Here is a 20,921-nt window from a genome sequence, read left to right on the forward strand (position 1 = left end):
ACGGGGTGTCAGAGCTGGGGGCTTAGGATGGGGTGTCAGAGCTGGGGGGGTGTCAGAGCTGGGGGCTTAGGACGGGTTGTCAGAGCTGGGGGCTTAGGACGGGGTGTCAGAGCTGGGGGCTTAGGACGGGGTGTCAGAGCTGGGGGCTTAGGATGGGGTGTCAGAGCTGGGGGGGTGTCAGAGCTGGGGGCTTAGGACGGGGTGTCAGAGCTGGGGGGCTTAGGACGGGGTGTCAGAGCGGGGTGTCAGAGCTGTCAGGGGGGCTTAGGACGGGGTGTCAGAGCTGGGGGGCTTAGGACGGGGTGTCAGAGCTGGGGGGGTGTCAGAGCTGGGGGCTTAGGATGGGGTGTCAGAGCTGGGGGCGTCAGAGCTGGGGGGGGTGTCAGAGCTGGGGGCTTAGGACGGGTTGTCAGAGCTGGGGGCTTAGGACGGGGTGTCAGAGCTGGGGGCTTAGGGGGGGCTTAGGACGGGGTGTCAGAGCTGGGGGCTTAGGGGGTGTCAGAGCTCAGAGCTGGGGGCTTAGGACGGGGTGTCAGAGCTGGGGGCTTAGGACGGGGTGTCAGAGCTGGGGGGGTGTCAGAGCTGGGGGCTTAGGATGGGCTGTCAGAGCTGGGGGCGTCAGAGCTGGGGGGTTGTCAGAGCTGGGGGGGGGGGTGTCAGAGCTGGGGGCTTAGGATGGGGTGTCAGCTGGGGGCGTCAGAGCTGGGGGGGGGGGGTGTCAGCTGGGGGCTTAGGACGGGGTGTCAGAGCTGGGGGGCTTAGGACGGGGTGTCAGAGCTGGGGGCTTAGGACGGGGTGTCAGAGCTGGGGGGGTGTCAGAGCTGGGGGGCTTAGGACGGGGTGTCAGAGCTGGGGGGGTGTCAGAGCTGGGGGCTTAGGATGGGGTGTCAGCTGGGGGCGTCAGAGCTGGGGGGGTGTCAGCTGGGGGCTTAGGACGGGGTGTCAGAGCTGGGGGCTTAGGACGGGGTGTCAGAGCTGGGGGCTTAGGACGGGGTGTCAGAGCTGGGGGCTTAGACTGGGGGCGTCAGCTGGGGGCTTAGGACGGGGATGTCCCTGGTCCTGGAGTCGGGAGGAGCCGCCTGCCTCAGTTTCCCCGCCTGCGCCTCGGGGCTCCGCTCTTGGGCTTCAGCCGGGAGGACACCCATCGGGCCCCGCCGCCCCCTGCCCCCGGGGCACCCTCCCAGAGGGGGTGGAGCTTCGGGTCCGGCCCGATGGGGGGGAGGAACCGCCTTCCTTCCCTAGTCGTCGCCCCCGATTGGCTGAGCGAAGCAGAGAAAGGGCGCTCGGCCCGCTCTCCTGGCCCCGCCCAGCTCTCTAATTATAATATTCAATTCCCGGACCCTGGGCTAGGGGTGCCCGCCTGCCGTGGGGCGGGGCCAAGAGCGCCGCCCCGCCCAGGACCGTGGACAGACGAATCAACGGGCGCCGGGGAGCGAGTGGCAAATCGCAGGAAGAAGAGGGAGCCGGAGGGGGTGGAACTATGCCCTTGAAAGACAGGGCGACGTGGCGAATCCGGGAAGGCCGAATGGCGCGGGATGGGCAGAATGAGACGGAGCAGGGAGGAGGAGGCGGGCTTAGGTAGCCTTAGGAAATCTCACCAATGGCCGGCAGCCCCCGGAGGGCAGTGGGAAGGGGGCTGTGGAGGGCGTGGCTAAGCCGCCGATCGGGCTGCCGAACCCGGAGCCCCACCGAGCTTCCGTGACCGCGGGGTCCGCGGGACGGGAGGCGTGGCCCATGCAGATCTTCGCGGCTTAGGCCCTTGAGGCCCACCAATGGCCCCGCGGCTGGGGCAGCCGAAGGGCGGGGCGTCACGGCCGGCCACCAATGGGGGGCCCGCTGGTAGCTCCGGGGGGCGGGGCCATGCAGATCAGCCTCGGCTCGGGGGCCCAATGGGCTGCGGCCTATGCAGATGAGACGGTGACAGCCGGGCCGGACCGGCGGGCGGGCGCGCGGCCGGCGGGGCGCTGGGGGCCCCCAGGGAAGCCGGGAGCGGGGGCCGAGGCCCGGCGGAGGGGAGGACGCGGCCATGATCCGGGCCTTCTCGTTCCCCGTGAGCCCGGAGCGGGGCCGGCTGCGGGGCTGGCTGGAGGGCAGCCTGGCCGGGCTCTGCGAGCTGCACTGGCTGCGGGAGCGCCAGGAGTTCCGCGTGCGCCAGGCGCTCCGGCTCGGCCAGCCGCCGGCTGCGGGCGCGGGGCCCGGCGGGGCGGCCGACGACGGCCGGGACCAGGAGGACGAGGCCCTGGGCGACGACGATGGGGAGGAGGACGACGACGAGGCGGCGGCGCGCCGGGCCGCGGCCGCGCTGGAGGAGCAGCTGGTGAGTGCCGGGGGCGCCCGGGGGTCCCCCCTCCCCCGGCCGACCCCGAGGCTCACAGCCCCCCGCCCCAGGGCCGTCTCTTCTCCCTTGCCCGCGGATCCGTTAGAAAGGCCTGGGGCTGAGGGGGGTCGGAGCGGGAGGCAGGGGGCACCCCTCCGTCCCCAAGAAGTGCCTGTCTCTCTCCATCCCAGGGGAGCTGAGGCTGGGGGTCCGGGCTAGAAGTGTCGGTGAGGGGACTTGAGGTACCCGCCCCCCCGCCCCCAGGTCTCCTGGGCTCCGTGTCCCCACTCTTTCTTAAGCACCCCTCCTGCTGGAAGACTCGGAGATCTCACTGGGGGGGCTCGCTTGGAGGCTGGAGGCATCCGGGGAGGGTTACTTGGGGGGTCTCCTCCCCCCCTCTCCCGACTTCAGTTTACTCTCCGGGCTCCCAGACCTCGGGGGGGGGGGTGAGCCTGGCCAGGGATGCGAAGGTCAACCGGGGAGGGGGCGGGGCATTGTCCCCCTCTGGTCCCTCGGGCTCCCTTTCTTGGCTTCTCTGTGTATCCTTTGCTTCCCCCTCTTCACTGCGTCCCCTTTGGACCATCCAGATCCCTCTCCTTCCCGTGCTGCCCCCCGATCCCATGTCCTTCCCTTCAGGCCCCCATTTTCTTGACCTGATGCTCTCTGGTCCAATCTCCTCGAGCCCAGCCCTGGCTTTCGGGGGGGGGGGTGAGAGCCCTTATTTTTTAGGGGGCAGAGGTGGGCTGTAACCCACGGGGGCTGGGGAGAACAGGCCTAAGGCTCTGCAGACCTCCTGCAACCCCCCCTTTCCCCCCGGGAGGGCCTGGCCACATTCCTCTCTCCAAGCAGAAACAGCTGTGGGAGGCCCCGCCCCTCCTGGCCTCCGCCTCGGCCCTTCTCCGGGAGAAGAGAGAAGCATGGGGATGGGGATGGGGGTGGGAAAGGGGAGGGGGCCGAGAGGAGAGGGCCTGATGCGATGGGGAGGGGTAACCCAGGCCAGCCGTGAACTTGCACTGGGGGCTGCGGAGCCCGGTGCCCTGGGAAGCTGGGGGAGGGGGGGAGGCTTCTCCCCATCCCCGCGGCGCTCTCTCTGGCTCTGGCTCCCTCTCGTCATGTCTCCATCCCTCCTCATCCCCACGTTTCTCTCTCTGGCTCTCCCTTGTGCCTCCCGATATCCGGCAGGGAGAGAGGAGGGGGTGGGGGAAGGAAAAGGTTTTCTCACCGCGGGTGGGCGCGAGGAGGGCTGGGCACCCTGGGGAGCCTCAGAGGAGAAGGTTTTTTCACCCGCTTGGGGTCAGGAAGCTTGCGGGGGGTGGGGAGGCCGGGGAGGTGGGAGAGGCCGCCCCAGTCAGAGCTGTCTCCAGGCAGAGCAGAAAGGGGGGCGGGGGGAGGGGAGGAGGAGGAGGAGGAGGAGGGAGGGAGAGACAGCAGGGGCTGGAGGAGGAAGACTAAATATACTCTCTGTGGGGAGGGTGAGGAGGGGATAGTGGGGGAAACCCATCTTCCAGCCTGAGCCCCGAATATGCAATGGTCCCCTTCTGGGGAGCTGGGCCCTCCCAGCCCTGCCACAGGAAGGACCAAAGTTTGTACTGAATGGGCTTTCCAGTGAGAGTGAAGGGCCACTGCCCAGAAGAGGAGTGGAGTACAGTGGGCAAAAATCAATTTATATTTGAATCCTGCTCTCTGTGTAACCTTGGGTCTCAGTTTCCCCTCTCTGTAAAAGGAAGGGGTGGGGCTAAATAAGCTGGAAGCTCTGTTATGAAATCTTGGGTGTCTCAACAATGTTTACTGGCATCTGGCCCTGAAGGAGTTGGAGAGAGGGTTGGGGAGAAGAGGTGGAGAGAATCTCTTCTTAAGAAGGCCCCCTTCTCTCTGCCCTAAATAGGGAAGGAACTGACTCTTGTGCTGAAGCCCTGCCCCTTGCCCCTCCTCCCCTCCCCTGGAGGAGAGAAGTCAATCTCCCCTTTTTTCCCTGCCCTCTTCCCCCTAAAACCCAGACAGGAAACTTTCGTCTGAGGATCAGGAATCAGTAGTGTAGGGACCAGGGACTGGCAATACTCAAATCTGGCTTCTAATCTCGACTTTGGATAGAGACCATGCATGACCTTTTCTCACTCAGTTTCCCAAAAGAGAGCATTGGAGAAAGTTATCTTTGATCTGCATTTTTCACTTTTTAATTTTATTTTTTCAATGAACAAGCATGTTTTTACTTCTCTTATTCAACCTAAACTTAAAAGGAAAAAATAAGAAAAACAAAACCCTTATAACAAATACAAGATCAAGAAGAAAAAATTCCCATATTATACCCCCCCAAATATGTCTTATTCTACATCCTGAATCCATCCCTTCTCTGCAGGAAGTAGATGAATTAGACCACCATCAATCCCTAGTTGTTCGTTGTCTTGGTCAGAGAACTGAAGTCTTTCAAAGACTTGTATAAACTGTCCTCAAGGCTCTCATCAGGTCACTCAGCATCAGTTCAGAAAGCTTTCCTGGGTTTCTCTGGATCCATCTCTTTCGTTATTTTTTTTTTAATGTCAGACAGTCTATAAACATTTATTAAAAATCTGCAATGTGCCAACTCTGGCAAAGAAAGGCAAAAAGACATCCTGCCCTCCAGGATCTCACAGTCTAATGAGGGAAACCTATGACAAACAATGGCCCAGTAGCCTTCTATTATGTTCATATAGCTTCATTTTCTCAGCCATTCCCCAGTTGATGGGCACCCCAGCCAGTGGCCAGTTTTGTCCCGCCACAAAAGCTGCTATTATCATTTTGTTACCTATGGATCCCATTTCTTTCTTTAAATCTTGCCTCCCTTTTAGCTTTGCCATTATCTTATTCTGAGATCATTAAAACTGAGTGTAAGGACCGATATTACAAATTGCTCAGGATGTAAACATTGACTATTCAAAGTTTCTAAGTGAAAGATTTAATGAGCAAACATTGACCTACATACCCCAAACTCTGGGCTTTAGATGGACCAGATTTAATCATGGGGAGTCACAGAGGAAAGAATCACTTATTGGCTCACTTTACCCCACCCAGTTTCCTCTGGAGAATCTCAAAATATAATTCCTGACACAGCTTTTGTCTGGGTCTCTACAGGAGCAGGTAAAGTCCTCCACTCTCATGAAAGCAGTAGAGGTAAGAATGCATGGATCACTATAGGGCAGCCTTGATTTTTCCCTACAGAAAACATATAAAAGGTTCCCAGTCGAGCATAAACAAAGACCCATTCTCCTCTGGTGAGTCTCCTCTCAATCTTCCCAGACTCTTGGTACCACCATGGTTTGAATTCATCAGAAAACAAACAAACAAAATTGGAACTTCTGAGACATCCCCCTTCCCCTGGACAACTGGGTGAATCTAATACTGCCAAGGGTCTTCTTCAAGGCCTCCTGCCTTGTTTTATTATCCTAAGGGGTTGAATTTGGCCAAGAAGAAATATAAACTTGGTTTAACATTCCATTAAGCCCTGCTCTCACCTTAGGGGGATCCATGGTGGTACCAACTTTTTAGCATGACCCTTAGGTTCTCTTGGGGCCTCTCTCACTAAGGAAAGATACTTCAGGTGACTAAAAAGGCACCCCCCCCCCCCTTTGCATTGAAACTGTGTTACCTGAATCACTCACCAAAATAACTCGGGAAAAAGTTCAGGTATTCTTTCCTTATGTTGTGTTTTTATTCCTTTTTCAGCTTTCCATTCCTCTAGGGGTCTGTGTGTGTGTGTGTGTGTGTGTGTGTGTGTGTGTGTGTGTGTGTGTGTTTTAATGTCGGGGAATCAGGTCCAATAAAGGAAGGGTTTCATGGAAACCTGAATGAAGTACAGAAGAGATTAACTGAAGGACAGAGAGGTTATAGGGAGGAGGAGGTTGGGGCTTTTCCATCTTTCTCTAGAAGATTGGGTCCCTGAATTCTTTAACTACTTTAAATACTCAAGCATATCCCCACCACTCTGCCCAAGAATCTAAATCTAGGGTCACAAAGTCCCCTCTTGGGTCTCAGGGCTGATAATACTTACCTTTTCCATGTGCTCCTGCTTCAGGGCAGCTATTGATAATAATCCTAATAACTGGCATCTCTATGGCACCTACAGTGTGCAATGTACAATAGTGCAAATGTGATCTCAGTTGATACAAAAACCCTGGTGTTATTATTATTATCCAGATTTTACAGATGAGGAAACTGAGGCAGACAGCGGTAAATCGAATTACTCAGGGTCACATAGCTATGAAGTATCTGAGCCTGGATTCAAATGCAGGTCTTCCTGACACTGGGACCAGGGATCAATCCATCGAAACACAACTGCATCCCTGCAAATCCCTCTCAGCTCTTGGGTTTTCTGGTCAGTTAAGGTCTCTTGGGATTTTTAGTCTCTGCAACTGCTCCCACCTTTTTTTTTTTTTTTGACCCAGCACAGTAACTCCAGCCCAATCAAATTCATCTTTGATATCTGAGCCTCAGTCACTCAGCCTCAGAGTAAGTAGAAGAAGGTGGACCTGCTATATAACCCAAGCTTTGTCCTCTTCTCCCTCCCAAGAGTGTAGCTCCAGGGTGTCCCAAAAGTCTGAGTGCAGCTTTTGGCGATCAAGGCTGAGCTTTACCTCTGCATTCAGGAGGTCACATCAGCATACCCGCTGAAGTCCTTCTGGCCTTTAAAAGTCAAGTCCAAGCTCTCCTCCTCAAGTTCCTCCCCGAAGCCCTTCAGATTCCTTGGACACGTTTATGTCATCTTTTTGTATTGGGGCTGTCAGTGACCCCAAACACCCTTGTGGATTTGTTGTCACCTCTCACTAGATTGGAAACCTCCTAAGGGCAGGGATCAGAACTTTAAATTAGCAGGGCCCATAAGGCCATTGAGACCAACCCCTTTGTCTTTTACCAGGGGGAAAAACCGAGGCTGGTGAAGGTGAAGTGACCTTGGAGACTCCCTTCATTTAAGGGACTGAAGCTCAGGAGACTTGAGCTATTAGGCAGCAGGATCAGGATTTGGACCCAAGCCCTCTCACTCTTGATCCAGGGAGCTTTCTGTGGCAGCACTGGTGGTTAAATAGCTTTGTGGCTTCCCGAAGCCATAGAAGCCTCCTGATAAGAGGGTGTTGATTAAGCTGACTTGAAAATTCCTATCTAAATTCAAAGGGGAGATGAAGGTAGGAGAGGCCAATGCACAATAGGGAAATCGAGTTTCATTTTGATCTTCCCCCTTAGGGTAGACACTCCCAATCTGGGCAAATTGGGAACTCCCGGTGTGAAAACTCTTCTCAACGAAATTTCCAACTAATCCAGCATTGAGTATAGAGACTTGACCAAGGTTACACAAGCCAGTATGTGCCAGAGAAAGGACTCAGATTCTTCCTGGCTCCAGGCCAGCCTCTCTCCACATCAATTCAGCCAGCATTCATTGAGCACTTACTGGTATCTGGCACTATCCATGGTGCTGAGAACACGACGACAACAGTAAAAGTGTCTTGCCCTCAAGGCGCTTACATTCTCCTGTGGGAGAAACTATGAGCAAACAGAAAAGTGAATTCAAAATGCCTACATCATGGTGGTGGGTTGAGGAGGGGAGGAATACACTACGTGTAAGTCTGAGCCTTAAAGGGAGTTTAGACATAGGAGTGGAGGGGAGCATCCCAGACTAACAGGGAGGTGGGAGGTGAGGTGTCCTGTCCTAGGGAATAGCAAGTGGTCACTTTGTCTGGAATGCACAACATGATGGAGAATCTGCCTGGAAACAGATCCCAGAGCAGGATGCAGAAAGGCTGCCATCGGAGACATGTATTTTATTCTAGAGGCAAAAGGGAGCCACCACCACTTGTGTACAGCAGGACAATAACATGATCAATGTAGGTAAAGGTACCTCCTGCTTTGAATGATGGGCTCTCACATTCCAAGATTCCTTCAACTTAGGCTTCATGTTCTGAAGGATGTTTAAGGATCTACCCTCAGTTCCCCCAGGAAGTCTCCCTTTTCCTTCTCTCTTCCTTACTTGTAATCTTGTTTATTCTTGGGGCTCTTTGCAGGTGAACTTGAGACCCTGTGCTTCAGGGTGAGGGTGCAACTGTGTCTCTATGAGTGTGTTTTCCCGGGTCCTTTCTCTTCCCTTCCCCTCACACCCATTGTTGTTCCAGGAGGCCCTGCCTGGGTTGATGTGGGAACTGGGTCAGCATCTGGGAGAGCTGAGCTTGGATGCAGAAGGCCTGGAGGAAGATGTTGGGCTAAGCTCAGGTGAGAGGAAACGCAGCAACCTCCATCTAAATCCCCTCACCTCTCAAAGCTGAGACCCCAGACTATCTTCCTTCTTTTTGTCTCTCATCCATCTCTTGCCCTGCCTCCCCCATCCTCCTTTCTCTCCTTCAGTCTCTCCCTTCTGTGCCTCATCTAGGTTTCTATGAAGGTCCTTCCCCCACTGCTCCAGACTCCCCTCCTTCAACATTTGGAGGTGACAGTGGTTTCTCTGGCTCTGGGTCCTACAGCCGGCTAGGCCCCTCTGAACCCCGGGGAGTATTTGCCAGTGAGAGGCCCAAGTCTTTGGGTAAGAAGGCCAAGAAAGGGCCAATTGAATAACTTGAGTGGGGGGGGGGGAGGGACCTGGGAAATGGGATCTTTGATTCAAAGAATTTCATAGCTGGAAGGGAACTTTGCAGAGGGTATTTGAAGGAAGTGTGGGTATATGTGTATGGGTGGGTTTGTATGTGGTGTGGGGGTGTGTGTGCTGTTTGTGTATATGTATGATTGAGGTATGTGTAATGTGATGTGTGTGTGTGTGTGTGTGTGTGTGTGTGTGTGTGTGTGTGTGTAGGGAGAGAGGTGAAGCAGGAAAGGAGGAGGGAAGAGAACAAATGAAGAAAGGGAGTCAGGATGAGTTTTGTCCACAGGCCTAGATGGAGGGAGTGGTGTAGGTTGAATAGCTGGATAGATCTTGGCTTTTATTCCATACCCCTCACTTGCTGTGTGTCCTTGGGTAAGTCTTTCTTTTCTCTGCCCAATATCCCAATTGAAGGGCTGGGTCTGGAACTAAAGTCCCTCAGAACTCTTACATTCTGCCTGGATAAGGAAGCAAGGTTACAGGCAGAGAAAGGAATTGGGGAAAGTTAGTGGAAAGCAGACCATCTGCCTAGAACTGGAAGGAACAGCAGGTAACAATTTAATAATTTGAGATTTGCAAGGCACTTTGTTGGTCAGTCATGTCTCCCTCTCTGTGACCCCACTGGGGATTTTCCTGGCAAAGATACTGAAGTAGTTTTCCATTTCCTCCTCTAACTCATTTTACAGATGAGTAAACTGAGGCAAACAGGATGAAGTGACTTGCCCAGGGTCACACAGTGAATAAGTGTCTGAGGCCAGATCTGAATGCAGGAACATGAATCTTCCCGTCTCCAAGCCTAGCACTCTGTCCTCTGAACCAACCAGCTACCCCCAAAACAATGGCAACATTTCAGTGCTTTGAGATTTGCAAAGCACTTATCTCATTTTTTCATACCGGTGAGAGAGTTGCTCTTGGTATTCTCATTTTACAAAGGAGGAAACTGAGATTTGGATGCTATGTGACTTTGCCCAGGGTCTTAAAACTGGTATTTAAATTTTTCCAAGTCTCTCTGATTCCAACATTCTATAACACCTAGAGGCCATCTTATCTAACCCCCTCGTTTTTGAGAAATGAGAAAACTGAGGCCAGTAAGAGTGACTGACCTACCCTAGGTCACCAGTAATGGCAGAGGCAATATTTGAACTCAGGTCTTCAGAGTAGAGGAATAGGGACTGGTCCTGAGATTTCATTGATAACAACCTTGTCAGCCCTGGTCTCCCTTTTGAGGAGTTGCCCAGAGCCCTGGACACAGGGCTTAGGAGCTATTTACCCACTGTGCCATACTGTCTCTTATTGATTTTTTGTGCCCCTGTGAACCATATCACGATCTTACTGATCTTGGTTTACATTTCCTACGCAATGGATTGAAGCAGACAGGGTTAAGTGATTTGTCCAGAGGATCACACACAGCCAGTGAGTATCTGAGGAGGGATTTGAACTCAAGTCTTCTCAGAGCACTAACCATGAACCTCCTAGCTGCCTCACAATTTTGCTCTTCTAAAGAGTAAATAGGAAAAGGAGTAAAGAGAACTTTGGAGAATTGTCTTCAGTGGCCACTCTACCTGGAAAGGGAACCATTCCCTCACTGATTGCTGGGTCTCCTATTTAAGTCCTTTATGGAGTATGGGGTCGACACCTGGCATTCTGGGAGTTCTGGCTCTGTAGTGACAAGTCCTTGCAGTGCCTCAGTTTCCTCATCTGCAAAGTGAAGAGAGCAAGTACTAAGATTTCTTCCAAAGCTAAGTCTCCAGGGGGTGGCTGGGTGGCACAATGAATAGAGCACTGGCCCTGGTGTCAAGAGGACCCGAGTTCCAATCCGGCCTCAGACACTTAATAATGCCCTAGCTTTGTGGCCTTGGGCAAGTCACTTGACCCCATTACTTTGCAAAAAACTTAAAAAAGCTAAATCTCCTATGAGTGGTTTCCTGTCAGTAAAATAATGAAGTTGGAATCGATGGTCTCTTAAAACCCTTTTTTCCAGCTCTGATTTTATGGGTTCACTCGAAGGGAGGGAAGGGAAGGGGAGGGAATGGGGTGAGGAAGAGATGGGGAACTGAGAGTGTCCTTGGATGGGAGGAGGAGACGTCCCCACCCAGCCCCTGTGGTCTCCTCTCTCCCTGCAGGAGAAGCGTGTCCCAGCTCGCAGGAGACCTCGGCGGGAGGCCGGGCAGCGGTGCCCCGCTCCTTCTCGGCTCCCTACCCGACGGCTCCCCAGGAGGCCGGGCCCGGAGGCGCGAGCTCCTTCCTGTCGCCCAGTCCGCTGCACGCGGTGGCCCTGCAGAGCCCCCGCCTGCGCGGCCGCCTCTATCCGGACTCTCCCGGCGCGGGGCCCCCCGACGGCACGGCCCCGGGCCGCCACCTGGAGAGCTACATCTCGGGCCTCCTGCGGCGCCGGCGGCGCCTCCGTGGGCGGCCAGGCCCCGGCCAGCCCCGCACCAGTCCCGGCCCCGGGCCCGCTGAGCCGCCGGCCGCCCTCCGACGGCAGAACAGCGCGCGGCAGCGGTCGGAGGAGCAGCCGCACCCCGGCCTGGGCGGCTCTCCCGGGCCCGGCGGCTGGCCGCCCTGGGACTCCAGCCCGCCCCCCGCGGAGCCGGCGCCCGCCCTGAGCTCCTCGCCCCCCAGCCCCGGAGAGGGCCGGCTGGTGAAGGCCCAGTACATCCCCGCGGCTCACGCCGGGGTCCGCGGGCCCCCCGTGGCCCGCGCCGCCCGCCGCAAGGGCCCGCCGCCTCCCCCGCTCACCCGGGGCCGCAGCGTGGAGCTGTCGCCTCCGAGGGAGCGCCCCCGGCCCGGCGGCCCCAGGAAAGGGCGCTTCCCCGACGGGGCGGCCCGCCGCGGCTCTCCGCGGGGCAAGAAGGCCGCCCGCTCCCAGTCGGAAAACAGCCTCCTGAACAGGCCGGGCGCGGGGCCGGGCGAGCCCAAGTACCACACGGTGGAGCGGGAGGAGCCGCGGCCGGCCCGGCCCCGTCGGACCCCGGCCGGCGCCGCCCCGGCCTCTTCGCGCCGCTGGCGCTCCACCGCCGAGATCAGCGGCGAAGAGGCCGAGGCCGGCCGCCGGGCCAAGGCGACTCCCCGCGGGGCCGGGGCCGGCGGGGGCCGGGCCGCGGGAGGGGGCCCGGGGCCCTCGCCCGCCCCTCCGCGCCGCCTCCTCTACGGCTGCGCCGGCAGCGACTCGGAGTGCTCGGCCGGCCGCGGCGGGGCCGTCGGGCGCCGGGGCCCTCCCCTGGGGGCCGGCGGCAGCGGCAGCGGCAGCTACGGGCCGGCCTACGCGGAGAGCGAGTCGAGCGCCAGCGACGGCGAGTCCCTGGCCTTCAGCTCGGCCTCCAGCGATTCGGAGGGCAGCGGCGGCGGTCTGGTGTGGCCCCAGCAGCTGGCGGCCGCCTCGGCCGGGCCCGGGGGCCCCGGGGGAGCCCAGGGGAAGGTCTTCGTCAAGATCAAGGCCTCCCACGCGCTGAAGAAGAAGATCCTACGCTTCCGCTCGGGGTCGCTGAAGGTCATGACCACAGTGTGAGCCCGTGGGCGCGGCGCCCGGGCTGGCGGTCCAGCCCGGCTTTGGGACCCACGAACGCCAGGGTTCGCCCACGGATTCGAGGCGTGGGCTGGGGCGAATCCGGGGCCTTGGCTTCCCCGGCTGGAGAAGGACTGACTGGGTGAGGCAGTGTAAAGAAACTTAGAAGAGCTCTGGGTTCAAGGTCTGCCTCTGCCGCTCACCAGGTGACCAGGTCCCTTCCCCTCTTGCGGCCTTAGTCGCCTCTTCTGAAAAGTGAGGCGCTTGGACATCCGGTTTCTAAGGTCCCTGCCAGCTCTGACATTCTCGGAACCTATGAGCCTCGATAAGGAGCCCCTGCCCTCTTCTGAAGGGGTTTCTACTTTCCTAACCCTTTCTGGCCAAGGAAAACCCCTAAGGGCAGGTGCCCCCAAGGTCCTTCTGGGTGCGGTGTTCGCCCTTGCCCACGTTCATTGACCCGTTTACAATCCATCCAGTTGGGTCATGTTTCCATTTCCCTTCCAAAGCCTGCCCCAGCACCAAGATGTCATAGATGGCCAGTACATGATTGCGTGGGAAAACTCCCCCAAACTCCGACGGGTACCACTGTGGACTGCTGATGGGTCCAAGAAGAATCCAATAGGACTATAACCTCCTGCTGATCTTTTCTGATCGCTCTGTTTGTTATCCAACACGGGGGCCTGAGCTCCCTGGTGCTTCCTAGCTCACTCTGGGTGACCTTGGGGGGAGAGGTAAAGCCGGCTGTGGGGTGGGAAGAAACAAGAATTCCAGGCTTCGAGAAGGGAGAAGGCTAGAGGGGCACCAATCCCTAATTAGTTTCGTTTCCTAAATTGCTGTATTTATTACGACGGCGACTCCCCAGGAGAGTGTGTGAGAGAAGGTTGAGGATGCCGATCTTATCCTGTACCCACCCTTGCCCCACGGGAGCCAGACCCTGTCTGTTTCTATATTGTCTTTGTAAATAAATTCACAGTGTTATCCGGCTGGTGGCTTCCTCTGGCCCTGGTCCTGACGTGGGTAGCTGTACAGAGATGGCAGCCTTGGCTTACTCTCTTCCAATTAATCCAATAAGCATTTTTTTAAAATGCGCTTTCTACAGCTGAGTGGGACAGAGAGCCAGCCTCAGAGTCAAAGGAATTTAGGTTCAAATTTAGTTTCTGACTTATATACGGAGTGTGACTCTGGACAAGTCCACTTCTGAATGCTGGTGTTCTCTGTTGGTGGAGGGAATTCCCTGCACCAATGAACTCAGTACTTTGTGGTTTAAAACCTGGACCACCTCTAGTTACCGAGAATTGTTTCAGGGTCCTGGGATACTGAGAAGTTCAGTCTTGCCGGGGCTCACACAGAGAGGAGGTTTTGGAGGTGGTCAGTGAACTAGGTGGTTCTTTCTTCTGGCTATTCTTTAGCCTCCTTACCTCCTGCCCTGAAGATATAAATAAAAACGAACAATCCCTGAACTCAAGGTGCTGCCATTTTACTGGAGAATGGGAAGAACCATCTAAACTTGACAGTGTGAAGAGGAACCGCATCAATAACTAAAAACAGCAAGGAGAGTTGTAGGCTTCGTGTAAGAGAAGCACCAGTGTGCCAATAGGGAGCCATAGGACTTGTTGAGCAGGGGAGTCATCTGATCAGCCTTGTACCTCGAAGGAAACTAGGGATTCCAGGAGGCAGAAGGGAGGAGAGAGCATTTTCAATTCAACTGTCTTTTATCAAGTGCCTAGTTAGTACCCTGCCCAGGACTATTGGCTGAGGACCCAGAGATGGGGTTGTCATGGGCAGAAATATTCAGATAAGGCCATTCCCTCTATTATTGTTGCCTGGGAATTGGAGAATGTAAAAGTGACATAGCCAAGGAAGTGTCAAAGGGAGGACTTGAACCCAGGTCTTCCTGGCTGGGAGCCCAAGTTCCTATTCACTCTGACTGGCTGGCTGCCTCTCCTACAGCATACAAGGTAATTTGGGCAGGGAGCACAGATAATTGGGGGAACTGGGAAAGGCCTATTGTAGGAAGTCCCTGAAACAAGCCCCATTTCCTCTGTCTCTACAAAAAGGGAAGAGATGGGTCTCTCAGGACGCTTCCCAACCCTGTCATTGGATTATCCTCTATGTCTCTGGTATCCCCAGTGTTCCTGGAAGTGCTAAGGCTTGTGGTCCTGCCATCCATCTCCCCCTGTGACCACTTCTTGAGGCCACTGTGTCCGATAAGGGCCGGGAAACAGGCACACAAGCTGCCCTCCACAAACATTTACTGATCTCTTCTGATGTTCCAAGGCACTGTGATAGGCACCAGGAGACCAAGACGTCGTTCCCAGTGCCTACAATGCTCTCCTTTCTCACTCGCCCATCTCCCAGAACCCCTCGTTTCTTTTAAGACCCCACTGACGGGTTCTTTCCTAATTTCCCCCTTTTCCAGACCCCCCACCCCCACCCCCAGGCTGCTAGTGGCCCTCCCCCAAGGCCTTGTAAATATTTGGTACATATCTTGTATATACTTATTTATGTAAACATTGCCTCCCCTGGAAGAATGGAAGCTCCTGGAGGGCAGGACTGTTTCTGTCTTTGTGTCCCTTCCGCCTAAGCACAGAGCCTAGCCCACAGGCAGGCACAGAATAAAAGCTTGCTGACTGATTGCCTTCAAGGAGCTCACACTCGATTCGGGCCAGAGTCTGTCTACCTTACAGCCTCAAGCCTCACGGCCGAGATGGCGCTTGGGCTGAGTCTCCCGGGAAGGGAGGGCTCCGGGGAGGTGAAGATGAGGAGGCAGAGCAGCTCGGATGCGGCCCAGAGGGTGCAGAATAGCTTAGCGGAGCTTGCAGGGTGCTGTGGGACGGCTGGGAGGATTGCAGCTCATTCCAGACCATCCCATCTCTCTAAAGCTTCGAGGTTTCACTCCCTGCCCCCCTCTGTCCCTGCCCCTTCCCCGGCACTGGGGGATGGGGAGTTGGGCTAGGCCGTCCTCTCGCGGCGGCTCAGCTTCCCATCTCCTGCCTTATGAGAAGCAGATGTCGGGGCCGGCCGGGAAGCCGGGAGTCGGCCCCCACCCTGCGCCCGCGCCCAGGCGCTGGTTTCTCCTCCCAGTGAGGGGGGAGAGGCCTGCCTCCCCCCCCTTAGTGCGCCAGGGGCTGGGGAGGGGGGGAGGAGAACGGAGCAGCCCCTTCCTCCGGCCTGGGGAAGGAGACCCTACCCTTCTCCTCTCAATTCAGTTCTCCCCCCCTCCCCTCCTCCTCTCTCAGGGTCCTGGCGCCGAATTCTCCTTAAGAACGCACAATGACTGGGGGGCCCTGCTCCCTCCTGGCAGCTCCAGCCGCCCCTGATGTGTTCCAGATGTTGGACTCGCTGCCCCTTCCCCCTCCAGTGCCGGCACCTTCTATTCCCTCTGTTCTCTGCCCCCCTCCTCCTGCCCAGGCTTGGAACTGTTGGAGCTGGGGGGATGCCAGGCTTCACTCCTCCCCACACACAAAAAACTCCCCAAGCCGAGGACTAAACCAGGGACTCAGAAATCCCCCAGCCCCCCCCCCTTCTTCTCTGCCCTCCCCATTTCATAGCCGGCCTGGCGCCGGCTGACTCAGCCCCTATAAATAAACACTGAATTTGGGTGAGCTGAGAACTCTCGCCCCCTTCTCTGTGCATCCCTCCCACCCCTAATTTTGGGCCCGGCCCTCCCCAGGTGCCTCCCCCTTCTCTAAACTCCTCCCCTCCAGATGGTCCCACCTTCTATTGTCGCCTCCTCTCCAGGGTATCCCCCGATTGGTGGAGATTCTCCCAGGCCCTCGGGGACCTCCTCCTCCCAGATGCCTCAGCCCCAGGGCCCCTGCTTGATTGGTCTCTGCTCCAAACCCTTATCTTCCCCAAGTGGTTGCGGGCCAGTTCTTTTCCCCGGGGGGCTCGAGATCATTTGGAGGCCCAGCTCTGCACCTGCCCTGGAGACTGGGGGAATAAGCTGAAGGTGGGGCACATGCGATGGGGGGGCAGAGTGAGACAAAGAGAAAGACACAAAGACACCCTGAAAAGTAGAGATAGAATTGGAAGAGGCCTTAGTTCCACCTCAGTATTTTTCAGGTGAGGAAACCCCTCTGGGGCCCAGAGAGGTGGAAGTGCTCTGCCCTTTCAGTCCGGGTCCTGACTCCTAAGTCAGCCACCTACCACTCTGCCTGGAAATACAGAAGCAGAATCTTTAGGGAGGTCATCCAAGCAACTGTTCCTTGAGCATGAACCCACATAGAAATTCTGACAAGTAATAACTCAGTCTTTTCTTGCAAGAGAACCTCTAGTGAAGGAGGTCTCTCTGTCTCCTGGGGCAATCTCTTCATCTTCCGAGCCTGGCATCTAATAGATAGCAAGTTTTCCCTTACTTCAAATCTCAATCTGTCTGGTTGTAACCTCCACGCATTGAAGTTGGGGGCTGAGTCCAATAAAGCCAAGCCCACTGCTTCCCAACGACAGCCAGTCCTTCACATTCTCCAGCTCGTTCTGATGTCCTCCCTGGCTCTTTACTTTTCCAGGCTAAACACCCTCAGTTCTTCTGGTGGCATCATCTAGATGTTCCAGTCACCCTCGTGTTTGGACTATTTCCAGCTTGTCATAGCCATGTAAGAGATAGGCCTAGAGGTTCGGAGAGAAAGACAGCAAAATAGGAGCAGAGCCAAGCACAGGCCTTAGGACAGAAGAGGGAGTGTGGGAGGAAGAGAAGGAGACAGGGAAAGCAACGTTCCCTGAGCAAAGAAGAATAAGAAGCCACTGGCAGGATGCCCACGCATAGAGAGAAAATTAATAGGGATCAATTGCCATTCATTTGAATTCTACCGTTGATACCATCCTCCATCGCAGGAGCTGTCCAAAGACAGTGATTAAATAATCCCTACCCTCCTAGGGCTTGCCTTCTAATAGGTGATCTGCCACACATCCACAGTAGCAATCTGTTAAAATGGAATAGGGGACTTCTAAGGAGGTGATCCCTAAGGTGAGCTTACAGGGAAATCAAGGATTGGAGCTTAGAGGGGAAACAAGGATCCAAGCAATGGGAGTTAAGGAGTAAGATTATTATTATTATTATTACTATTAGTTTTTGCAAGGCAGTGGGGTTAAGTGGTTTGCCCAAGGCCACACAGCTAGGTGATTAAGTGTCTGAGGTCGGATTTGAACTCAGGGACTCCTGACTCCAGGGCTGGTGCTCTTTCCACTGTACCACCTAGCCTCCCCCAAGGAGTAAGATTGTTCCTGGATGGAGGAGGGCTTGTATGTGCAATGAAAATGGGCCTCAGAAAGCAGGTTAAACATTGACCTCTGCCTCAGTTTCCTCATTTGTTCAATACAATATTGGTCTTTCATTCTCGAAGAAGACCATGACATCAGGGAGGTAGGTGATGCCATGACATGCAAGTGTATTGAATTTGAGTGAGGGGAGGTTTGCTAAGTCACCAGCCTCACTTTTCTCCTCCTGATCTGAGTCCAATGGTCAGATATAAATCAGGACAACTGCAGATGACCCTGGATGTGAGGTGGTCAGTGTTGTGACTTGCCTAAGGTCACACAGCTAGTAAGTGTCTGAAGCTGGATTTGAACTTGGATGCTCCTGACTCCAAGGCCGGTGCTATATCCACTGTGCCACCTAGCTGCCCCCCTCAATTGTAAAGTGGGAATACCTCACAGGATTGTTATGAGGATCAAATGAAATAATATTTATAAAATCTATAAAATAGTTCATGGGACAAAGTAAGGGCTTATGCCCTTCCCTCCCTCCTTCTCTTCCTCTTAATGAGCATGTTAAAGTCTGTAAATATTGCCTCAAATTATTCTTCGACCTAGGAATGGGATACTTTTATTAACCTCATTTTGCAGGTCATGAGACTGAGGAAGAGATTAAGTGACTTTTCCAGGGTCACACTGCTGGAAAGTGTAGGAGACAGAGTTTTCCAGCATGCTATCCACTGTGCCACCTAGCTTGATTCTATTGCCTCTGTTTATTAGGGAACAGCTGGACTCTAGAAGTTGGAGAAAGCAAGAGTCAGGTGTGTGCTAAGTCATCTACTAATATTTTCATTTGACCCTTATAACTCTGGAAACAATTGGCAGGGTTTATGTGACTTGCCCAGGGTCATACAGGGAGATGGTGAGTGAGCTAGGATTTGACACCATTTTGATCTACTGTGTCACTTAACTGCCTCTGTTGCTTGTGTTCCTTGGAAAACAACTGAAAAATAGCCAGGAATGGGAGTAAGCGAACAAGTCAGCCCCAGTCAGATTAGAAAGGACCCTGAATAGGGGCAGCTAGGTGGCAAAATGGATATAGCATTGGTCCTGAAATCAGGAAGACCTGAGTTCAAATCTGCCTGTAGGACCCTGAGTAAGTCATTTAATCCCATTTGCCTCCAAAAGAAAAATTAAAAGGGCCCAGGAAAATCAGCTTGGCTCACAAGCCCCTATTTAACGGTAGAATTAATAGGAAATCACTTAGATTTTTGAGTAAGATGGTGACATAATCAGACCTATGATTTAGGGGAGATTGTTTCTGCATCTACAAATGGGTTAGAGAAGAGAAAGACTGAATGTTCTTACACAGTCCAGGTAAGGTGGGGAGGGCCTGATCTGGTCGGTTAGCAGTAAGAGAAGGGGATTTATACACGAGGCATTGGTCAAGTGCGATGGATAGGACTTGTCAACTGAATGGACATGGGAAGTGAAGGGGAGAAAAATTCAAGATTGACTCCAGTGTTACTAATCTGGGGGACAGGGAGAATGGTGGAACCCTAAACAGAACAAAGGGAAGTTTGGAGAATGGAATGATGACTTTAGGGGGAAGATGAAGAGTTCCATTTTGGATATGTTGAGCTTGAGATGCCTCTAGATTAGCTAAGGGGTGTTTAGCAGGTGACCAGTGTTGTAGCTCAGGAGACAGATTAGGATAGGGTACGTAGGTCATGATGGTACCTGATCTCTTGGGAGCTGATGAGATCTCCAAAGGCTACAACACAGAAGGAGAAGTGAAGGGGTCCCTGGATGGAGACTTGGCTTTCTGAAAAAGGGGAGATAGGGAATGGACAGGAAGCTGTGGTGAATTGGGGCAGGAGAGCTGTCCATTCTCCCTAAGTGTTTGTGATATTTAATACTTTGCTTCTGACCTTGGTCTAGTTACCATTCCTCTGGGCCTCAGTTTCCATAGGTGTAAAATGAGGGGGCTAAAACTCAAAGATTTAAGCTATCTCTCAGCTTTGATATTCTGGGAATTGTGTGGACTGAGTCATCAAACACCCCCCCCAAACACACTCACACACAGACACACCCAGAGGGTGGTGGAGGGCTCAGCCTTCTCTTCCTCTCTCCAGAGTTCTTAGGCCGCTGAGCTCCCATCTGACCCTTAGTGATGGCCAAGGAAGGGGCCTGGAGAGCCTGAGCCTGGCCTTCTCGGGATTTTGGAGGACTCCTTTTTGCTTCTTTGACACCTCCATGTGGCTGCCTCAAGTATTACAGTCTGGGCTCTGGGGAATCTGGGGTCATTCCAAGGCACAGAGGAGCTCAGAACTGTCCGTTCCAGGATGGGGAGACTTTCTTTATCTGATAATAACAGCAAGATCCTGGACTCTGGCTTTGAGAGACTGTGTGTGTGTGTGTGTGTGTGTGTGTGTGTGTGTGTGTGTGTGTGTGTGTGTGTGTGACAAACACCAGGTGTGTGACTGACTGCCTTTAACTGTGTTTCATAATGTTTATTAGTTGAGCATGAATCAACCATGTTACTGTGGACCTATGGATGTAGGGCTCCACGGCTGTGTGTCTATGGCTGTTCAGGCTATGACTGTGGTGGTCTCTGTAACTATATAGGGGAGAGAGACAGAGAGAGAGAGAGACAGAGAGAGACAGAGGCAGAGAGACAGGGAGAGAATGAGAGAGAGAGAGAGAGACAGAGACAGAGACAGAGACAGAGACAGAGACAGAGACAGAGACAGAGACAGAGGCAGAGAGACATGGAGAGAATGAGAGAGAAACACACATACACACACAGAGACAGACAGAGAGAAGACAGATAGAGAAAGAGACAAATAGAAATAGAGATAGAGACAGAAGACAGAGATAGAGAGAAATAAGGGATAGAGACAGAGAGAAAAAAAGAAAGACAGAGCCAGAGCCAGATAAAGAATAACAGATAGAGAGGGAGAGAGACAGAGACAGAAAAGAGAAAAAGAGTAAGAGAAAAAGAGACAGAAAAAGAGGACAGAGGGACTGATAGAGACAGAGAAACAGAGATACAGAGAGACAAAGACAGAGATACAGAGAGACAAAGACAGAGATAAAGAGAAACAACAGCAGAGAGACAGACACAGAGAGAGACAGAGGTAGAGAGAGCAGAGACCGAGATGGGGTGTCTCTGTAACTCGGGGAGTGTGAGTGTGTATGCACGCGCCTGCGTGTGCACGCTCCAGTGTGTGTGTGTGAGATCTGGCCTTGAAGAGGCCCTAGGGACTGGGAGCAGGGGAGGGTGTGGGGGAGGGGAGGGGGGCAGGGGCGGG

The 20,921-nt window shown here is 54.4% G+C and overlaps 1 protein-coding gene across 1 annotated transcript; it reads left to right on the forward strand.

Moving 5' to 3' along the window:
• Nucleotides 1–1,965: 1,965 nt before the first annotated feature.
• DACT3 (dishevelled binding antagonist of beta catenin 3) lies at nt 1,966–15,144 on the forward strand. The gene is made up of 4 exons (XM_074219199.1): nt 1,966–2,317; nt 8,452–8,548; nt 8,706–8,855; nt 11,033–15,144. The coding sequence occupies exons 1-4, from the start codon at nt 2,027–2,029 to the stop codon at nt 12,415–12,417; spliced, it is 1,923 nt and encodes a 640-aa protein (XP_074075300.1). The 5' UTR covers nt 1,966–2,026; the 3' UTR covers nt 12,418–15,144.
• The last annotated feature ends 5,777 nt before the right edge of the window (nt 15,145–20,921 follow it).

The sequence above is a fragment of the Macrotis lagotis genome, chromosome 1 (genome assembly GCF_037893015.1).
Source record: "Macrotis lagotis isolate mMagLag1 chromosome 1, bilby.v1.9.chrom.fasta, whole genome shotgun sequence".
NCBI lineage: Eukaryota > Metazoa > Chordata > Mammalia > Peramelemorphia > Peramelidae > Macrotis > Macrotis lagotis.

Coding starts and splice junctions, on each gene's coding strand:
- DACT3 (XM_074219199.1), top strand. CDS start 2,027: ATGATCCGGGCCTTCTCGTTCCCCGTGAGCCCGGAGCGGGGCCGGCTG. Junction 2,318..8,451: donor CCGCGCTGGAGGAGCAGCTG/GTGAGTGCCGGG, acceptor TTGTTGTTCCAG/GAGGCCCTGCCTGGGTTGAT. Junction 8,549..8,705: donor AGATGTTGGGCTAAGCTCAG/GTGAGAGGAAAC, acceptor TGCCTCATCTAG/GTTTCTATGAAGGTCCTTCC.